At 34.2% G+C, this 19,579-nt stretch overlaps 1 protein-coding gene across 1 annotated transcript in view; it reads right to left on the bottom strand.

The window, feature by feature from the left end:
* LOC100917591 overlaps positions 1–19,579 on the bottom strand; it is a 100,121-nt gene that overhangs the window by 23,446 nt on the left and 57,096 nt on the right. Inside the window, exons 7-8 of the mRNA XM_031968687.1 lie at positions 19,404–19,536; positions 4,304–4,639 (exon numbers count right to left, since the gene is read on the bottom strand). Coding sequence (XP_031824547.1) covers positions 4,304–4,639; positions 19,404–19,536 — 469 coding nt within the window. The remainder of the gene's footprint in view (positions 1–4,303; positions 4,640–19,403; positions 19,537–19,579) is intronic.

The following is a 19,579-nucleotide window of genomic DNA, read 5'->3' on the forward strand; positions in this document are numbered from 1 at the left end:
AATGAGAGCCTCTTAAACTCTGCAACATATATATCCAGCTCTAATACTTCCTTTTATTTCTCATACTGCATTTCCAGCTGTCTGTTGGACACTCTTACCTGGACTTCTCATCAGCCTCTATCAATTCAGTCCATCCAAAAACTTATTATTCCTTCAAATGACCCTTCTTTCAGGCTGCCTTATTTCTATGTAATTCATCCAGATTTTAAAATTTGTACTCACTTTTGATACTTTCCTCTCTTTTCCCTTCCAAATACATTTTTGGCATTAGTCGCCTACCTTCTACTCTGCCACTAAGTCCATTTTTTCACATAGCTGTCCAAATAATCTTAAAGCATAAAGCATAAATCTAACTGTATAGCTTCTCTGCTCAAGAATCTTTATTAATTTTCTATTGTTTTGAGGATGAAATATACTCTATGCACCTTTGAACTTAAAGTCTTCTCCATTTTAGCTTCAACTTCCATTCAAACCTTATTTCACCTAACTCCTCTTCACATACTCCACTTTTTAGCCAAACTGTTCTATTTTCTATAACTTAAACTCGTTTTTGTGCTTTCCCACAGGCTAGGCCTCATATTAGAATATTCTCCCTCCCTATCTTTCCATTTAGAATCCTTAGATTCCTTGGAAGTTCAGTTTTCCTAGAGGAAGTGTTTCCTGATTCTCTTAGTTATGAGGATCTTTTCAGTCCTTAAATACATACATATATATATATAATTTTCTCTCTGTCTCTGTCTCTCTCTCTTTCTCTATGTAGATATGATATACATATCTATATACATAAAATATATGTAATTCTGTTAATGTGTTATATTCACCCAGCAAAATATAAGCTCTATAAGGACCAGTATTATTTTTCTTTTTATACTTGTACTTTCAGTGCCTTATAACTTAATAACTTCAGTGCCAATAATTTAAAAAAAGGTGCTGGATTGAATTATGTGTTATAATTACTATTAGGTCCAGCTTATTATTAAACACAATCAATCATACAACAAACATCTATTAAATGCCTACTCTGTGCTTTCTAAAACACAGATCTAACCATTCCATTCCCCTACTCAATAAATTCCATTGGTTTCTTATTATCTTCAAGACAAAATATATAGTTTGTATTTGGCTTTCAAAGCCCTTTATAACCTGACCCCTTCCTACATTTCTGGTCTTCTGATATCTTACTCCCTTCTATGTACTCTGTGATCTAATGACCTTAGCCTTGTTAATTTGTTAATGTTTCTTAAATGCAATACTCCTCCTGACTCTGGGCACGTTCACTGATGGTCCCTCATGCCTGGAATTCTCTCTCTTTTCATCTCTACCTCCTGACTTCCTTTAAGACTTACTTAGCTAAAGTCTTACCATATAGAAGTCTTTCCCAGTGTTTTTTAATCTTAGTACCTTCACACTGAAATTGTCTTCATTTTATCCTGTATAACATCTTGTTTGTATGTAGTTATTTGCATTTTGCCTCCCCCGTATTATACTGTGAACACAGTGAGAGCAAGGTTTGTTTTTTGCCTTTCTTTTTTTTAATCTCAGCACTTAGCATAGTGAGTGATGTATAAATGCTTATTGCCTGACTTGATTTTCTTGGTTCTAGGTATACAAAGATATGCATGAAATGCAACACTTACTCTATATGATTCTCATCAGATATTAGCCAAAACATGCTTGGAAATGAACATTTTACATAGAAAAGGATTCTTAAGCAAGCTATTGTAAACTTAGGAAATGTTGAGGTCTGACTTCTTTTTGTTGAATCTGTCAAGTCTAACAAAAAAGGGATTTTTTAAAAAAAGCTATATTAATAAAAAATAGAAGAGTCAAAGAAAGGAAAGAATCTCTAATTAGGACATATGGGATGATGATAACAGATGAAAAAGAGAAAAGGTAGAGCCATTTGAATCTTATTTTACTTATATTTTTTATGCCTCTCATAATGATTTTTACAGGGGAAAGAAAACTGATTATCGGAGATTTGAAACAAAAGAATATGTTTACTTAATTTCCTTTTTTTCACAGAGTTAGCAGACCAATAAAGTATAAGAATACTGTAACTAATGCTATTAGATAATCCCAATTAAAATCATTAAGCCTAAAATCATTTGCATTAGTAAGGATACTTTGCTACGTTTCTAGATTTGAGCAATTTTTTAAAACCAAATTTCGTATACTATTTTATGATAAAAGATGAGTTGATGTGAGGAACATTTAAGTGGATTTGGGACTTATTTAATGACTGGAAATGAAAAGTAATATGTTTCATCAGGATTTGGCAAGAGATCACCAGGTGTCTCCCTAGACTATTTCACATTTTTAATAAATTATTTAGACAAGAGAGTAACCATCTTATTAAATCTGCAAAAGGTACTATTAGGATCAATAACATATACTGATTCAAAGTCCAGTACTATATATTACTATATGATCTTCTGAAAGGGTTGGTCTTGAAGGAGAAGGTATCCAGAAAGAAACAACCATAACTGACGTTGAAAATCTCAACAATGTGAAGGAATTTAGGTTGAAAAAGAAAAGACTTGGGGGATCATGGTAACTGAATTGAAGTATTTGATGAACCATTACTTGAAGAAGAATTATACTTATATTGCTTGGTTACAAAGGATAGAACTAGAAAAAATAGGTAGAAACTGAAGAGAGAAAGATTTAAGGTCTTGAAAAACTTTTTAACAATTGAAGTCTGAAAATGCAATGGATTGCCTCAGATGGTAGTGCATCTCCCCTCAATGAAAATTTAGTGAGTATGGTATGCTAACTTCTACATTTTTTTGGAAGGGATTTTTGTTCATCTTTATCATCACCACCATCATGTTAATAAAAGCTAGCATTTCTATAGTGCTTCAAGGTTTGCAAAATAGTTTGCAAAAATTATTTTATTTTATTCTAGCACCAATCCTGGAAGGTAGGTATTATTGTTATTGTTATTATTATTATTTTCATTTTACAAATGAGGAAATAGAGGAAGACAAAAGTTAAATGATTTGCCAAAGTCACATAATCAGTAAATGTCTAAGGCCATATTTGGACTCAAGTCTACTTGATTCCAAGTCCAGTAATCTATACACTGTACCACCTAAATATTCATATAAACTTGTTTTAGGCTTGTTCAGATTGTACTAGATGTCCTGTGTGATCCCTTCCAATTATATGTTTTTCTCCTAAGCCAGGCAAAGTTGGACTCTGAATCTAATGTCTTTGTTTACTGATCTGAATTTAGTTTATTTTCTGCTAAATCCTGTAATAAAGCATTTTCTGCTATATATATGGTAATGATTTAAATGTGTGTTATTGTTCCTACTTACTGTGAGCATGGAAAAGAGCTGTATTTTTGAATTTGAAGTCATAGGGAGAAATCTTCCTAAAGTAAGATCATGATTCACACGGGTGTTACTATTCTAACTACTTACTGTGAGGGTGGAAAAGGACTGTATTTTTGAATTTGAAGTCACAGGAAAAATTCTTCCTTAAGATTATGACTAGAAAGTCAGGATATCACACTTGCTGATGGAACAGAATAAAGGCATGGGAGTGATATTCTTTGAAGATGACTGCCCATTTGACTTCTCTCTTATATAGGAGAGCTCTGCTTTCCATAGCTCACATGCAAGGTGACCATCCTATTATGCCTAATTCCCTGGGTATGCTCTATTGTGTGTCTAGACTCTTATTATTCCTCCTTTTTTTTTGTAATCCTTGGACAGAGAATAAATAAACCTCTGAATGGAAGTCACACTGAACCTTCTCTCTTTTTTTTCTTTTAAAACACTGACACTTTTATATCACCTTTATTTCCAAACCTTCCCCTAAAAGTCTTCTGTTATAACACTCTCTGTAGAAAGAGAGAGGGAGAGAGAGGGGGAGAGAGAGAGAGAGAGAGAGAGAGAGAGAGAGAGAGAGAGAGAGAGAGAAAGAGAGAGAAGACAGCTCAGCAAAACTAATCAAGGCATTAACTGTATGAGATTATATGCAATGTTCTACACCCATAGTCCCCCACTGAAAAGGAGAAAGAAAATAGAATGCATAAATTTCAAAGTAATAGTAATTAGTTTTAGAGTTCATGCAAAGGGAGGTCTGAAACGATTCCTCCTCTAACTCATACTGGTTCTTGTACGTAAGCAAAATACTTAATCTCTCAGTGCCTCCAGCACTCTCTAGGACCATACATTGTATAATAGGTACCAATCTGCATTGGTACAGAGTTTCCTCACAAGCATTTCCCTATATCAAGGAAATTACAAATCCAACTTAAAAAAATTTATATGTAGTTAAGCTTATGACTTACCATAAACATGTAGGAAGAACTTTTGAATAATCATTTCAGTTGAAACTGAATTCTCTAGGGTTATTTGCCCTTTGTAGACATTTTCATCTTCTTTTGTCAGATTGTAGATTCGCAGAGAGTAGCTTTCATTTTTGAGGACTTCCAATCTTTTATAGTACTTAGAATCCGTATATATTATATGGGGTTCTGGTCCTTTTAAGTCGACAGTGGCAAGAGCATTTTGAGAAAGCCAGACAATAGTTTGAATTCTGTTTGATGACATCTTCAAAGGTAGAGTGATTGACTTCCCCACAGTCCCCATGATCATCCTTGGCACTTCTGTGGAGGCGGCTTCTTCTGCAGACAGACACAGCAGAATAGAGAAACTGCAAGGATAGCCTCCTTCCCCGAACTCTTCCATTCCCCTTCCCATTCTTCTTGAAACACTCTAGCTTACAGAAATGACAGTCAGAAATAGGTTTGGGATATAATGTTTTGGTTTTGCTTTGATGTCAACAATTGTACAAATCTACACTTGTACTTTAAATACATAGAGGCCCCTGGTCCAGATTCTGACTTGGCTCATTTTTTTTGTCTCGGTCTCCTCTGCTCCCTTGATCTACACCCCCTATGTCACTCAATTTTTAAGAAGAATAACTAGAATTTGTGTAACACTTTAAGGTTTGCAAAGCACTTTACATGTTATGTCATTTGATTCTTGTAAGCTAGAAAGGTTGATGTTATTATTATCCCCATTTTATCAATGAGAAAACTTAATCAGAGAGAAGATATACTCGTTGATCAGAAAGACACAGAAGCAGGATTTGGATCCAGATCTTTCCTGGTTGAGTCCACCTCAATACCACAGGCTTGTCACATTTTGTACATCTCCTTTTTGTTTTTTAGGAATGAGTAACCACCTGGCAGCTGCCTCATGGAACATCGATTACTGCTGTTTCAATTCAATTTAATAGCAATTTTTTGAGCATCTACTATGTGCCTAGCATTATGCTAGAGGCTATGGGGAGTAGAAAAGGCAAAGTCCTTAGGTTTCAAGCTGAGGCTAGAAGAATAACAAACATGAAACAGATAGAAAACAATTTCCAGACAATCTCTTAGTGTGTATAATATGATAGAAACACAAATATTGATGGAATTTAAAATAAAGCAAAGTTTATGGTGGTCCACAGAGAGGTTCATGAAAGAGATGAATCTTGAACTGGACTAAAAGAAAATGAAGAATTGGTGTTGGGCCAGAAGAAAAAGGAGGAAATTCACCATGATCCTCCTCTTCCAACCTTTCAGTATTTTCTTAGCTTAATAAGTAGAGCTTTAAAAAAAAATTGAAGTGCCTTAAGATAGGTACTTTGGGCTGGATGTTACTGAAGTCTTGGAAATCCCAGAAATGAAATCTATGAGCTAACCTATGATAGGATTGTAGAAGATAGTTTGGAGGATTTCCTCTCCCAACCCCCATGCTCTATAGTCATTATTTCATTCATTCATTTTCTAGGATTCTGGAATTCCCAATAGTTTAGATGCTTTTTCTTTATCCCTATCTTTTTAAATCTACTTACCCATATTCTCTGATGGGTAATAACTGGAGGGACTTGCTATCAAAGGAATTTGGGTAGAAACCAAGATAATCAAATCATAGGGTCATAGTTTAAAAATTGGAAGGATTCTTAGACAATGAACTCTTTCATTTAATAAAAGAAGAATAAAAAAAGAAACCAAGACAGATTAGAAAGTTAGCAAATAATTTAAGCAGCTGCTATGTGCCAGGAACTGTATAACGCATACAAAGAAAAGCAAAAGAGAATCTCTGTTCTTAGAGAGCTCACAGTCTAATGGCAGAGACAATATACTAAGAACTATGTAAAAAATATATACAAGATTCAATGGAGATAATCAACAGAAGAAAGATACTAAATTAAGGGGGATTTAAAAAGGTAGGATTTTTCAGCTAAGCATTTGAAGGAAGCCAGGGAAATCCGGAGGCTTCAGCCAGTGAAAATCCCTGCAGTCAGGAAATGGAATATCTTGTTTGAGGAAAACAAGGAGGTTAGAGTTAAGTGACTTGCTCAAAATCATACAAAAGAATAAGTAATAAAAAACAGGATCAGGATTGAATCACAGGTCTTTGGATCCTTATACAGCAATCCATATTGCATTAATAAGGTGTTTAGGCCTTTACTTAACCTTATACACTTTGAGGATTCTTCCTGGATGGTTTTATTTGGGATCCAAGGATTTCCCAAGACTGGCCTATTCTCAGCCTTTGGGAACATTAATTTTCATATACATAGAAAAACAGTTAGAGAGTTCTGTGAATCCCTTATATTTTATAGTCCTGTGCTTCAGATTTCCTTTGTAGGAACCTATTTCTTTGCTTGCCTCAGCAACATGAAACTCACTGAACCCTCTAAAGAAAGAAAGCTTCTCCAAGACAAAAAAGTCTTTTTTCATATAAGGAAAGCTGGATTTTGGGAGAAGAGAGAATAAAAATGAATAGAAGACACTAATAACCAAGAAGCTCCAATTTACATATGTTTTTGGTGACAAGACATTCATATCATTATCTCAAGTCATCCATCCATCCATCCATCCATCCATGCAATCATTTATTCTCTCATTCATACACTGAAGCATAATGTATGGTGAGTCATTCTTGGAGTTAGGGAGAACTGAGTTTGCCACTCTTTTGGTATGCACTGTTTGGGTTTCTTTGGGAAAATCATTCAACATTTTAGTGCTCTATAAAATCATAAATTGAAGAGAAGATATTTATCTTTTTTGGTATGATAATTTCCTTATTTAGTAGTTTTGTATAACAAAAAATTAAAAAAAAAGTCCCCATCTAATTTCATTCATTCATTCCTCTTGTTCTATATATAAGGCATGGATAAATACAGATAGAAAAGATAATGCCTCTGACACTGAGGAGCTTACAATCAAAATGATAATACATGGACATAGATAAATGCAATACAAATAGCATACAAGTCCATAAGAGGACAAAGGGCTATAAAAGCAGCTGAGGGACTGGTTCCCTCACTAAATTAGGGGAGTCAGAGAAAGCTTTACAGAAGAGATGACATCTGATTGAACTTTGAAGGACATAGAGTTAGGCCTTCTAAGTATGGGGAATAACAAAAGTAAAGAAGAAAATTAGCATATAGTATATAATTTGAGAAGAAAGTCTCTGACTGAGGGAATCAAGGAAGGCTTCACAGAGGTGGTGGTACCCAAGTTAATCTTTGAAGGGAAGATAAATCAAAATGAGAAAGGAGTACATTCTAGACGTGGTATAAACTTTATGAGAGTGCATGGAAGCTGGAAAAGGCATGGTTAGGGAAGACCTGGTAGTTCAATTTGATTAGAATATAAGTTTTGTGAAAGGATATTATGTATAATAAGTTTGGACAGGTATGTTGAAGCTAGATTGTGCAAGACTTTGAAAATCTGGCTAAAAATGTACATTTTATTCTAGAGGAAATAGGAAATCACAAAAAGTCTTTGGTCAAGGTTTTGATGTAGTAAGATTAGGTTTAGAAATATTATTTTGATAATTGTATGAATAGCATACACAGGGCTTAGTCACTTATTGATATATCTCTCAGGAAAGAGGGGAATAAGAGATATTTTGAGATTGCAGATATAGATGGGAGAATAATGAAACACCATTATCCCCAAACTGGGGATCCATTGGGAGTCTCCCTGAATTATGTAAGATTTTCTTTTTGGTGAAACAATTGGGATTAAACAACTTGCTTGGGTCCCATGGCAAGAAAGTGTTAAGTGTCTGAGGTCAGGTTTGAACTCAGGTCCTCCTGATTTTAAGGGCCAGTACTTTATCTACTGTACTATCTAAATACTGCTCCTTGGGTAAAATCTTTAGGCTTAATTTCATCATTTCCCAGAGCTGGAGCGATAGACCAGTCATGTGTCTTTTGGATTACTGCATCCTCACATATGACTTAGGCACAAGCAGGAGTTGAAAGACATTAATGTACCTTTACTATGGTAGACAGGGCTATTTTGGAGCTGACCACTAGACTATTATCCTAAGACATGACTATTCTTGTCTATGTTTATTTTAAATGACACATTTATCAAATGCCTTCTATGTTCAGGATGCGAAGAATACAGAGATGAAAATGACAGTGCATAGCTTCAAAGAATGTACAGTCTAATAGGGCAGAACATGTGTAAATAGACAAACATGGTACTCTGTAGAGGAAAGATCCAGAAAAAATGCTCTAAGAAAGTTTGAGGAGGTAGGGACCCCATTCAATTTGGCAGAATCAGGGAAAGCTATATTCTGAACACCTAATTAGCCAAGTAAAAAATGCCCAAACTCCTAGCATGCTTTAAATTTCCTCTTATTTTCTCTTTCCCTTTCTGATGCCTATGATGGGTTCTTCTTAAAACAACAACAGAACACAGGATCAAATTAATTAAAATGGTAAAAAGAAAGTCTCTGACAGGCCAGGTGGCTCAGCTAGACCTGGGTGAGGGGAAACCTCAAATTGCCAGTTTGAAATCACAAAACCTCAGGGCTACACTTAAAAGTTAGTTGAGAAGATGAGCTTCTGGTTTAAGCCTGTCAGAAACAAGCAATAGTCTCTGGATAGCTGATGGGATATTCCAGAATCTCTGAATCTCAAGGTTGACAGAGCTCAGGAGCCACATAATACAGACCCAACTTGAATACAATTCTCCTACAATGTAGCTGATAAGTTGTCTTTTAGTCTTTACTCAAAGACCTTTAAAAAATAGGTGCCCACTATGTTCAGAGGCAGCCCATTCCAATTTGTAAATACTTCTAATTGTTAGGAAAATTTTCCTTATATTAAACCTTACATCTCCTCATTGCTAATTCCAGAGAAACTAGGCTTAGACCATCATTCACACTATATACCAAGATAAGGTCAAAATGGATCGATAATTTAGACATAAATCGTGACATAAGTAAATTGGGAGAATGTGAAAAAATACACATGTCAGATATTCCATGGATAACGAAAAAAATATGAATAAACAAGAGATAGAGAGGATTACTAGAAGTAAAATAAATAATTTTGATTACATGAAATTCAAAAGTTTTTGCATAAACAAAATTAACACAGTCAAAATCAGAAGAATAACAACAAATTAAGGAAAATTTTTAAAAGTATTTTTCTGATAAAGGTCTCATTTCTAAAATATACAGTGAATTCATAAAAATTTATAAAATTTATAATTTATATTTATTTTTAAGTTATTATTTATTTATTTATTATTATTTGTTTATATTTATATTTATAATATTTATAATTTATATTTATTTATCAAATTTATAAAAATAAGAGCCAAGTTGCAGGATATAAAATGAACTCATACAAATCATCAGCATTTCTATATATTATTGCCAAAACCCAACAGCATGAGATAGAAAGAGAAACTCCATTTAAAATAACTGTAGACAAAATAAAATATTTAGGTATTTACTTGCCAAGACAAACCCAGGAACTATATGAACACAATTATAAAACACTTCTCAAACAAATAAAGTGAGATCTAAACAACTGGAATAATATCAATTGCTCATGGGTAGGCTGAGTTAATATAATAAAAATGACAATTTTAGCTAAATTGGCCTATTTGTTCACTTCCATACCAATCAAACTGCCAAAAAAAATTATTTTATAGAACTAGAAAAATAACAAAATCCATCTGGAAGAATAAAAGAGCAAGATTATCAAGAGAATTAATGAAAAAAAAAATACAAAGATTGGTGGCCAATCAATACCAGACCTAAAACTCTATTATAAAGCAACAAGTCATCAAAACCTTGGTTTTGGTACTGGTTAAGAAATAGAGTGGTAGATCAGTGGAATGGGTTAGATACACATGACGCAATAATCAGTGACTATAGCAACCTAAAATTTGATAAATCCCCCGCTCCAGCTTATAGGAGAAGTTGCTATTTCACAAAAATGGTTGGGAAAACTAGAAAATAGTATGTCAGAAACTAATCATAGACCTAAGTCTCATATACCATACCAAAATAAGTTCAAAATGGGTGCACAATTTGGATGTAAAGAGTGATACCATAAACCAAAGGATAGTTTGCCTATCAGATCTTTAGAGAAGGGAGAAATTCATATCAAAGGAGAACTAGGGAACATTATGAAATGCAAAATGAAGAATTTTGATTACCTTAAATTAATAAGTTTTTGAACAAACAAAACCAACAGAAACAACATTGAAAGGGGAGTACAAAGCTGGGAAAAAAATTTAACAGCCAGTGTTTCTGATAAAGGCCTCTTTTTAAAAGTAAATAAATATGTCAAAAAAATCTGTCAAATTTATAAGAATACAAGTCATTCCCCATTTGATAAATGATTAAAGAATATGAACAGACAATTTTCATTTGTGGATGTATAATGATTCAATTTAAAAAATAAAAGGAATTATTAATGACTAGATATTTGCTTGATTATATTAAAATAAAAGCTTTATATGTAACAAAAACCATTATAACTAACAAAAATAAAAATAAATTGTGAAAAATATTTGTATTAAAACATCAGATATTAACAACTCTAAAATATATTAGGATTTATTATAAAATCAAAGAGATATGAAATAGAGACAAGATGGCAAAGAAAGGCTTAAGCTCTACAGACCTTTTCAAACACCTTTAAAAATATCTTAAAACAAATTCTGGAGCAATAAAACCCACAAAGGAGGGGGATTAAATCATTCTCTAGTCTAAGGCAAGTTAAAAGATGCACAGGAAAGATTTTTTGTACTGGGGTGAGAGTAGAGCATAGTCCAGTGAAGGCCATGCCAGTGCAAACTGGTCCTCAGAAAACTAGGAGCAGGCATCAGGAGTCATTGAAACAATAGTGGCAGTGGCTATTTCTGGAGCTCCCAGACCACAGATGGTAAGGAGATCAAATAACTGGTCAATAAAATGGTGGAGAAATGAGCAACAACTGAAAAAAAATCATAGAAAGTTACTATGATGACAAAGAAGATCAAAACATACACTCAGAAGACGACAAAGTCAAAACTCCTACATCCCAAAGCCTCCAAGAAAAATATGAATTGCTCTCAGATCATGGAAGAACTCATAAAGAATTTTAAAAACCAAATAAGAAAGGCAGAGAAAAAATTAAGAAGAAAAATTTGAATAATATAATAAAACCATTAAAAAAGGTTAATACCTTGGTAAAGGAGGCACACACAAAAAAACAGCACCTTTAAAAATCAGAATAAGCCAAATAGTAAGAGGTACAAAAATTCAATGAGGAGAAGAATGTCTTGAAAAGCAGGATTGGCCAAATGAAGGAAAAAAGAGTTATAAAAAGTCACTGAGAGAGGAACTTTATAAAAATAGAATAGGCCAAATGGAAAGGGAGGTTCAAAAGTTCACTGAGGAAAATAATTCTTTTCTTTTTTTTTTCTTTTTGCTCATTTTAAAAGGCTGAGATCTGCTCTGAGGGCAAAGGGAAGATTGTCCCAAGCTTCCTCTACAGGTGGCTTCATGCTGCCCTGAGGTGGGTGCTGCTGGCTTCCTTCTTGTGCTGGGTGGGTGTGGTCAAGTCCCATATTATTCTGGAGTTCAGGGGCTCACTATTTGCCTTTTTTAGTTGCGTTGGATGTCTCACAGTTAGTGTACTGATACACTGGCTTCTAAATCAGGACAGAGTAGTCAACATTGCTATATTTTGACTAAGAGCCTCCTTATAAATTCCCCCAGTGCCTGGATACCACACTGCCCTGGGTCCCTGTGCTGCACCTGCATTTGGCCACCTCCCCCATACCCAATTAAAACAAACATTTTCTGAAAATTTTCCAAAATATTTTCTGCTGGAAATTTGTTGCACTCCAAATATTTGTATGTTCTGTCACACCAAAACCAGTTCAGAGGTTTGATCTGGTATCAATCTGAGGGAAGCCAGAAAGACCTCAGACAAAGACCTGTCTACTCTGCCCCCAGAAAATAATTCCTTAAAAATTATATCTGAGCAAGTGGAAATTAATGATTCTAAGTGACATCAAGAAATAATAAAGCAAAACCAAAAGAATAAAAAAATATGAAATATATCATTGGAAAACAACAACAACAACAACTCGCCTGGAAAATAGATCCAGGAAAGATAATTTTGATATTATTGTATTTCCTGAACCATTATTAAAAAAAAAGAGCCTAGACATCATCTTTCAAAAAATTATCAAGGAAAACTACCCTGATATTCTAGAAACAGATAGTAAAATTGAAGTTGAATGAATCCACCAATAACCTTTTGAAAGAGATCCCCAAATGAAAATTTCCAAGAATATTATAGCCAAATTCCAGATTTCTCAAGTCAAAGAGAAAATATGGCAAGCAACAAGAAAGGAACAATTCAAGTATTGTGGAATCACAGTGAGGATAACACAAAGTTTAGCAGTTTCTACTTTAAAGGATAAACACGCTTGGAATATAATGTTCTTCAGGGCAAAAGAGTTTGATCACCTACTCAGCATAAGTGAATACAATTCTTCATTGGGAAAAACTGGATATTCAATGAAATAGAGGACTTTCAAGCAGTCCTGATAAAAAGACCTGTGCTGATTTTACATTCAAATACAACACTCAAGGGAAGTATAAAAAGGTAAACAAAAAAGGGAAATCAAAAGGGACTTAATAAGATTAAATTGTGTACACTCTTACATGGGAAAATGATACTTGTAATTCATAAAAATGTTCCTATTATTAGGATACTTATAAGGAAAACATAGGCACACACATATATGGAGAGAAAGCCACACAGAGACAGAGAGAGATAGAGACAGAAGCAGAGAGGGAGAGAGAAAGAGAGAGAGAGACAAAGAGAGATCAAAAATATGAATTGTTAATTTTTAGATGAAGTCATCAAAACTATCTATAGCCATATGAAAAAATGGTCAAAATCACTATTGATTGGAAAATACAAATTAAAACAGTTTTGAGGTACCATCTGATCCTTATTACATTGGCTAATAGGATACAAAAGAAAAAGGACAAATGTTAATGGGGATATGGGAAAATTGCGACACTAATGCATTGTTGGTGAAGTTGTGAACTGATTCAAGCATTGTGTAGAGCAATTTGAAATTTTGCTCAAAGGTCTATAAAAATCTGTATAGCTTTTGATCTAGCAATTACTAGGTTTGTATCCCAAAAGAAATAAAAAAACAAAAAAGAACAGGATTTATATGTTTAAAAATATCGATTGTAGTTCTTTTCTGGTAGTAAGGAATTGGAAATTGAGAGGATGCCCATCAATTGTGAAATGGCTGAACAAGTTATATTATATGATTGTGATAGAATGTTAATATGCTATAAGAAGTGACGAGCCAGATGCTCTCAGAAAACCCTTGAAAGACTTACATGAGCTGATGCAAAGTGAAGTCAATAAAACTAGGAGAAAGTTGTACATAGTAAAAGAAATATTGTAAAAAGGAGTCTGGGAGGGAAAAAATATGGAACACAAGGTTTTGCAAAGGTTAATATTCAAAACTATCTTTGCATGTATTTGGAAAAATAAAATACTATTTTTTTAAAAAAGCAAGAACACAAAAAATGTTGAAAATTGTTTTTACATTTAATTAGGGTAAAGTAAAACAATAAGGAGAAAAAAAGAAATCAGAGATAAATTCCAGCATACATTGGGTAATAATAGAGGAAATAAATCATATGAAAAAAGTCTCAACCTCATTAACTATCAAAGAAATAGAAATTAAGTTTTTTCTTAGGTATACCTCATACATATTAAATTAGCAAAAATAATTGTAATTCAATTCTCAACAGAGCTGGGTAGGAGAGAGCATTATAAGGTGATAAGTATGTGGAGTAGTCTCCAGACATGTTGCTGCAGCGATCTCATTCCAAAAGAGTGGTTACAGTGCCCTGAGATAGAATTATAACAGAAGTAGTGAGGCAAATGAACTGAGTGTGGTGTGTTGTGTTTCTAAGACAAAATTAGATGTTTTGTAGAATAGCAACAACAGAGTTTCAGAGGAGTTATTGGCCTACATTAAGGAGTTTTGAGAGGCATGGCAATAATGTAAGAGAACAAATCTAGAGTTACATAATCCAACTAATACTTGAAATCTGGGTTTACTCTTCTACATTGTGGTACTTCACTAATCTATTGCTGATGGTACCATCCTCCTTCTCTCAATCTCGACACTAAGCCACACAAATTATCTTGAGGCTTCAGACAAACCTTAACAAGATATTATAATCATCAGAAGAAAAGAGGCCAAAGGTTCTAGCTGCTGCTGACATTCTTTATGACATGTCTTAAAGGTTTTTAATGTCAACCCCTTTACATGTGCCTTTGATTTCACCTACCATTTCCTCAATGTGTGCAAATTATCAAATAAATAATGGGATAAAATAGTATATAAGAATGTGTTCCTGTTACTTGTATCAAAGATCTGTAATTTCCCCAATATGGATGTGCATTCTACTAACATAGATCATGAACTCCATGTAACTTAACAGATATAATAAAATGGATTTAGAAGAAGAAAGGAAAGAAACAAGGATTTATTAAGTGCTTACTATATATCAGGCTAGGTGAAGGGAGCTCAGATTTTATTTTCATTTATATAGTATTTAAAGGTTTATAAAATCAGAACATTATTACCATAACTTTCATTTTATAAAGTAAAAACTTGGCCCCAAAGAGATAGAATGTCTTACCCAAGGTTTTAGGACTACTAGTAATAATAGCTAACATTTATTAACACAAAATTTTAAAGTTTGCAAAGTGTTTTCACTATACCATTTTATTCTTAAACTAGCCCTAAGATATAGGGACCAATACTATCTCCATTTTATAGATGAGGAAACTGAGCTTTAAAAAAAGAGATTAAGTGATATTCCCATGGACACCAATTAGAGTATCTGAGGTAGGATTTGAACTAGGATCTTTCTGATGACAAGCCAGTATTATTGCTATATACAATGTATAGACAGAGATGTTAAACTACAAGCCATCCTTTCTTTACATAATATCCACATAGTAAACACTGAATAAATACTTCTCAGTTGATTGATTCTGGCTTTACGGTATCTCATCCTTCCTGCCTCCATCTTTTAAGATGTTCTTTATGAACTGCTTTTGGCCAAAAAATAAAAATAATCATTCTGTGCACATTTTGAGTATGATTTTGAATTTAAGTTGAATTTAATTCCTTGGACGATAGATATACTGTCTATAAATCTAATCTTGAAGCCAATCTAGATTAAAAGGATCATCCAGAGCTTATGTTTAATTAGCACACCTTTTAAGTACTGACATTATCTTCATTCCATGATGAAATTTGTGTAACTTCTAAAGAAAAGTGCACTGATTCTGCCCCCCAGAATTGGTATAATCTTTGTTTGGATGAGGAAGAGGGGAAGGTAGGCTATTTTTGCTCTGAGGCTATAGCAGATATTTAGCAATTCAAACTTACCCTTTTAAAAATTCTTCAATCCCTTCCCCATTTGTCTTTTGCTATTTATTTTTTTTTCATTTCCTCAGCCTCGGATTAGTCTTACCATTGACCTTTACCACTCTTTCATGCATGCTGCTAAATGTTGCTCTGCTTGAGAAAATTATACGACTGTTCCTTGATTCCATCCCCACCTATCTCCTCTAGTAGATTGTTCCTCTGATCAGTTTCTCTTATTAATTATTTTTTCCTCATTGACTCCCCTCAATGACTGTTCCCAATCTCTTTTCAAGCCATCTAAATCACCATCTTCCCTAATCACTTAACAGAAGATCTCTCCTTAAATAGCACTGAAAAAATGAAGAATTGTTTCTTTTAAATTATTAAATAATGTATTTCAAATCATCTCAATACCCCCATTTTCTCCTTTTTTCTAGTCTTAAAGGTTCTTAATGTCAACCCCTTTACTTGTGCCATTGATTTCATCACCTACCATCTCCTCAAGCACCTTGTACCTTTGATCATCCCTTCTTGCTCACTTAATTTTCAGTCTCTTTATTCACTGGTTCCTTCCTTAATGCCTTCAAACATAATCAGGATTCCCCATACTTAAATTTCACTCAAACATCTCAAGTTATTATTCCTCCCTTCCATAGGCAAATTTCTAGGAAAACTATCTATACTGAGGCTTTTTAATAATGTAATAATGTTTGTGTGTGTGTGTGTGTGTGTTTGTGTGTGTGTGTGTGTGTGATAGACTCCTAAGGAAGTCTGATGGGTCTAGACACATATATGTGCACATAGACACATTTATATATAAAACTAGTTCACAGGCTAAGAACCTCTAATTTATTCTGCTGCTTCCATTTTCTCACCTTCCAATAAATTCTCAACCCCTGTATTCTATCTTTAGTCCCATTACTTAATAGAAATGCTCTCTGAAAGGTCACCAATGATTCCTTTTTGCTTAATCCAGTGAACTTTTTTGCAGTCCTTGCCTGCTTTGATTTCTTTTTGGCATTTGATACTACTTATCACCAATTTCTTTTAAACATTCATTTCTTCCTGGGTTTTTATGATACTGCTCTGCTATTTATCAATTCCTCTCATTCTCCTCTGCAGGTTCACTATTAGTATCTGGATCCTATGAGTAGATAAACCTCAGGTTTTGTATTGGACACTCTCTTTTTCTCTCTTTCTATTCTTTCCCTTTATAATATCTTCAGCTCTAACATATTCAATTATTTTTTCTTATCAAATGACTCCCATAGCTATATATATCACCTTCATCTCTCTCTTGAGACCATCTGAGAACCACCAACGGTCTGCTTGATGTCTCATGTGCATTTAGATATCAAGTACCCAAAATAGAGCTCAATATCCTCCCTCAACCAACTCCTCCCACCTTACAACTTCCCTATTTGTCTGGAAATCACCAGCATTGCCCAATCATCTTTTCTTAACTCAGTGCCTGTCACTTATTATTAAGTACTAAATTAAGTATTACATATTTAAGTTTTAAGTATTAAGCATTTAATAATTACATCTTGGTTGTTTCATCCTGGCTTTTTTATTCCCCCTCATCCCCACCACATGCCCTCATCTCATATCCAATCAGGTGCCAAGTCAGTTCTACCACCTAAATATAGTCTGTGTTCTTCCCCTTCTTTCTATTCATACTACCACCACCGTAGTCATAGTCTCCATTGCTGCTGGTCTAGACTATTGTCATAACTGTTCATTTGGTCTCTCTATAGCCAATCTTTTTCCCTTTCCAATCTATCTTCTATAGAGCTTCCAAATTGATATTCTTAAAACAGACGTGAACATTTTATATTCTAGCCAAATGGCCTGATTGTTATTCCCCCCAAATGATATTCAGTCTCCCATTTCTATAACATTACATGGTTTGTCCCTAATGAACATTTCAGGTGTTCTGTGTCTGATTCTTGGAACTCCTGATTCTCTTGAAAATTCAGTTTCTGTGTCATCTTTTTCTTATATAAGATGTCTCTTGGTTCCCCTAGTTGTTAGTGTCCTTTCCTCCATTCAAATGTTATATTTTGGAGTATATAATAGCTATCATGATTCCAGGTGCAATTCCACTATGTAACCTAGCTGTCACATATTTGTCAGTGAACATCTTGTCTTCCTCTAGTACGCTCTCTGAGGTTGAATACCATCTTATTTTTGTGTTTGTATTCCCAATGCCTCTTAGGGGTCCTGGAACATAGTAGGAATAAAATAAATGCTTATTGATTAATTAATAGCAATTATCCAAGCAGCTTGATGACTCAGTAGATAGATTTGAAGTCAGGAAAACTTGTGTTTACATTCAGACACTAGTTATAGTATGATCCTGAGCAAATTATTTAACCTCTGTTTGTCTTAGTCCATTGGAGAATGAAATGGCAAACTATTCCAGTATCTTTGCCGATAAAACTCCATGGACAGTATGATCCACGGGGTTACAAAAAATCAGACATGAGTGATCAAGTCAACAACAAAAATCAGCCCCTACATCTTTATAGTTTGAAGAGGTCCCAAGAGACCAAACTATTTGTTGCAGTAATAGCAATGGGTGGGGAGCCGAACATCAGTTACTTAAATAGCTTTGGTTTACCAGAAAGAATGAAAAAAGCAGAAGAGAATTAACTAAAAACTAAAGGGAGTTATTATGGAGGTATTCTCTCTTTCTACTTTTTTTAAAGCTAGCATTTCTCTAGCACTTTAAGGTTCACCACATACTTTACAAATGTTATCTCAGTTGATTTCCATAAAAATATTGGGAGATAGGTGCTATTATTGTCCTCATTTTACAATTGAGGAAATTAAGTCAGTCAGATTAAGAGATTTGTTCAGGATTACATGGCTAGCAAGTGGCCAAGGCTAAATTTGGATCCCAGGTCTTCTTCACCCTAGGTTCAGTACCCTGTAAACCACTCAATTCCATGATATTCCCAAAACTCTTGGCATTGCCTTAATGGGGGAGCTGGATATCTGAAACAACTTGGTGACAGAGTGAGTTTCTATCATTCAAGGAACAACCTAGATAAGCTTGGAGGAGCTCACTGTTAGGTTGAATACAGGATTATTCATTTTTGAACCTCTACAATTTTGGAAGAATCTCTTAAGTTATATCAGTAACAAACTTCTCTAACAAAGCTTTCTGTGCGCCAAATACTGGGATTATAAAGACAAATCTTAAAGAATAGAGAGGTTTTGTTCAGTATTGGTAGAAGTCAAAGGCACACCATGAAAATCACAAATTGCTGAACTAAGAAATCTTACATTTACAAGTAATGGAGCCTTTTCTGACAACTTATCCTATTCAGAGACAAGCAGACTTATTCAACCAAAGCAACTGTTTCTTATAGGACTTAGGGTCCTACAGACTCCAGCTTATCCTCCTCCTCAGTATCACAGTACCTTTAAAAGGAAGGTGCAATTAAAATAATTTTTTCCATTTATTCCATCTCTGTCATTATAATCAAGGCTGAGAGGAGATAGCACCAAATAAGCTTCATAACTCCTTGACACTGAATCACTCTAGTGATCAGGTTAAGGCAAGCCTCCTCGACAAAACCTTTGGTGGGGAGTTTCCCCATTCCAAGTGGGGAACTCAGTCTCCAAAAATATCCCAATTGACACTTACCAATTTGTAAAAAGAGGACGACTGTGAACCATTGCAGTAGATGTGTCATGATCTTGCGCCTCAGCTGGAGCCTGGCCTGAACCCTCAGCCAAACTGCTTTTTTGAAATTTGTGCCATGAATAGAAAGCAATATCTAGTTTACATTTCCTGTCTTTACTACTGCCTTTGTAGAAGTG

The sequence above is a fragment of the Sarcophilus harrisii genome, chromosome 4, assembly GCF_902635505.1.
Source record: "Sarcophilus harrisii chromosome 4, mSarHar1.11, whole genome shotgun sequence".
In the NCBI taxonomy this organism is placed as follows: Eukaryota; Metazoa; Chordata; class Mammalia; order Dasyuromorphia; family Dasyuridae; genus Sarcophilus; species Sarcophilus harrisii.